Source organism: Lepidochelys kempii, chromosome 1 (assembly GCF_965140285.1).
Source record: "Lepidochelys kempii isolate rLepKem1 chromosome 1, rLepKem1.hap1, whole genome shotgun sequence".
NCBI lineage: Eukaryota > Metazoa > Chordata > Testudines > Cheloniidae > Lepidochelys > Lepidochelys kempii.
The window spans coordinates 3,502,048-3,503,883 of NC_136380.1; the positions used below are offsets into that span (position 1 = coordinate 3,502,048).

The 1,836-nt window shown below is 50.7% G+C and overlaps 1 protein-coding gene across 1 annotated transcript; it reads right to left on the minus strand.

Annotated features, from left to right (window-relative positions):
* Positions 1-269: 269 nt before the first annotated feature.
* LOC140905078 (olfactory receptor 52R1) lies at positions 270-1,298 on the minus strand. The gene has a single exon (XM_073327693.1). The coding sequence runs from the start codon at positions 1,296-1,298 to the stop codon at positions 270-272; it is 1,029 nt and encodes a 342-aa protein (XP_073183794.1).
* Positions 1,299-1,836: the final 538 nt, after the last annotated feature.

A 1,836-nucleotide genomic window follows, 5' to 3' on the forward strand; every position in this document is an offset into this window, starting at 1 on the left:
AAGAGGCGCAAGCGAGAGGGTCAGCGCCTTGCGGGGAAAAGCGCAGAAGTGGGTGGAGCCTTGAGATGAGATGCAGAGCAGAAGTTGGGCATTGGAGGAAGAGGCAGGGCAGGGGGCAGGACCTCAGGGGTCCAGTTACCAGAAATTAGAAAGGGGGCAACCTTATGAGTTAGTGAGTTGTACACAGACCGATTCCCCAGTTTGTCACGCTGACAAAGCACACTAAGATCAGGAAATTATTTAATGTCTCTCACTGACCAGGAAGTGATTCAGGGAAAAGGGCCCAGCACCAGCTCACCACCCAGATCTGCATGGAACTTGGTCTGAGAGCCAAAGCAGAAAGAGAAAAAATTAGTTCCTTTATGGGTAATGAGCCGGAGAAGCCTGTCCCGGTTCTGTTTGGTCCTCACCCCGTAGATGATGGGGTTTATCATGGGGGGCACCAGGAGGTACATATTGGCAATGAGAATGTGGAAATGCAGGGGCAAATTGAGGCCAGAATGGTACATGAGGAAAGAGAAGAGACCAGGGATGTAAAAGGCTAAGATGGCAGAGAGGTGGGAGCTGCAGGTTCCAAAAATCTTGAGCCAGGCGTCCTTCGTGGGGAGGCTGAAGATGGCCCTGATGATCTGGGTATAGGACACGGTGATAAAAATCACATCCAGACCCATCACACAGAATACCACAAAGAGGCCGTAGTAGTTACTGACGTGGGTGTTGGCGCAGGCCAGCTTCACCACAGCCAAGTGTTCGCAGTGCGTGTGGGGGATGATGTTGGTTCCGCAATATGGCCACTGCCTCGCCAGGAGGATCGAGGGCAGTGTGAGCATGCCACCGCGCAGCACCACGGCCAGGCCGATCTTGGCCACCACAGGGTTTGTCAGGATGGTGGAATGCCTCAGGGGATGGCAGATGGCCACGTAGCGATCCAAGGCCATGGCCACAAAGATCCCAGTCTCCACCACAAAAAAGCAGTGAAGGAAGTACATCTGGGTGAGGCAGGCACTGAAATCTATTTCCCTGGAATTGAACCAGAAGATGCTCAGCGTTTTGGGGAGGATGGATGTAGACAGGACCAGGTCGGTGACGGCCAGCATGCAGAGGAAATAGTACATGGGCCCATGGAGGCTCGGCTTTCTCTTCACTATGAACAGGATGGTGAAGTTCCCCAAGACAGCTATGGCGTACATGGCACAGAAGGGGATGGAGATCCAGACGTGGGCTGCCTCCAGGCCAGGAATGCCCAGCAGGATGAAGGTGGAGGGGTTGGTGAAGTGAGTTGTGTTGGAATCTGACATGGAGTAGGGGAGAAGGTGTCCAGCTCTGAGGCAGAATGGTGTCTCCTGCACGTACCATACATTCACCAGACTTCCTGTATGTGCCCAGGCTCTAGGGTGATGGTCACAGTACAAATGCCTGATGGAGAGACAGTGTTAATATTAGACACTACATGCAGTACTGGGGACTGTTCTCATAGGTGAAGCAGATTTGTTGCCCTTCACACACTAAAAATAATGTTTTCATTATTCAGAAAAATGAATTATGAAACACTGACTCTCCAAATCCAATTCCATGTTTCATGGTGCCCCATGCATCAATAATTCTGACACATTGTGGTGTGGGAATCCTTAATAGGCACCAGCAGGAAACCGGAGTGTGGGTACTGGCTATCCATAATTGTTCCTTAATGCAATGAATCCCAGGCTAGAGAGCCCATGCTGTGGGGAGATTCCTATTTATCCGGTTGCTCAAAATCTAAGTCTGGAAAAAAAAACAAAGCTTTGCAGAGCATGTACATGTGGAAACATCCCAACTAGAACAAACGTCAGGGAAAAG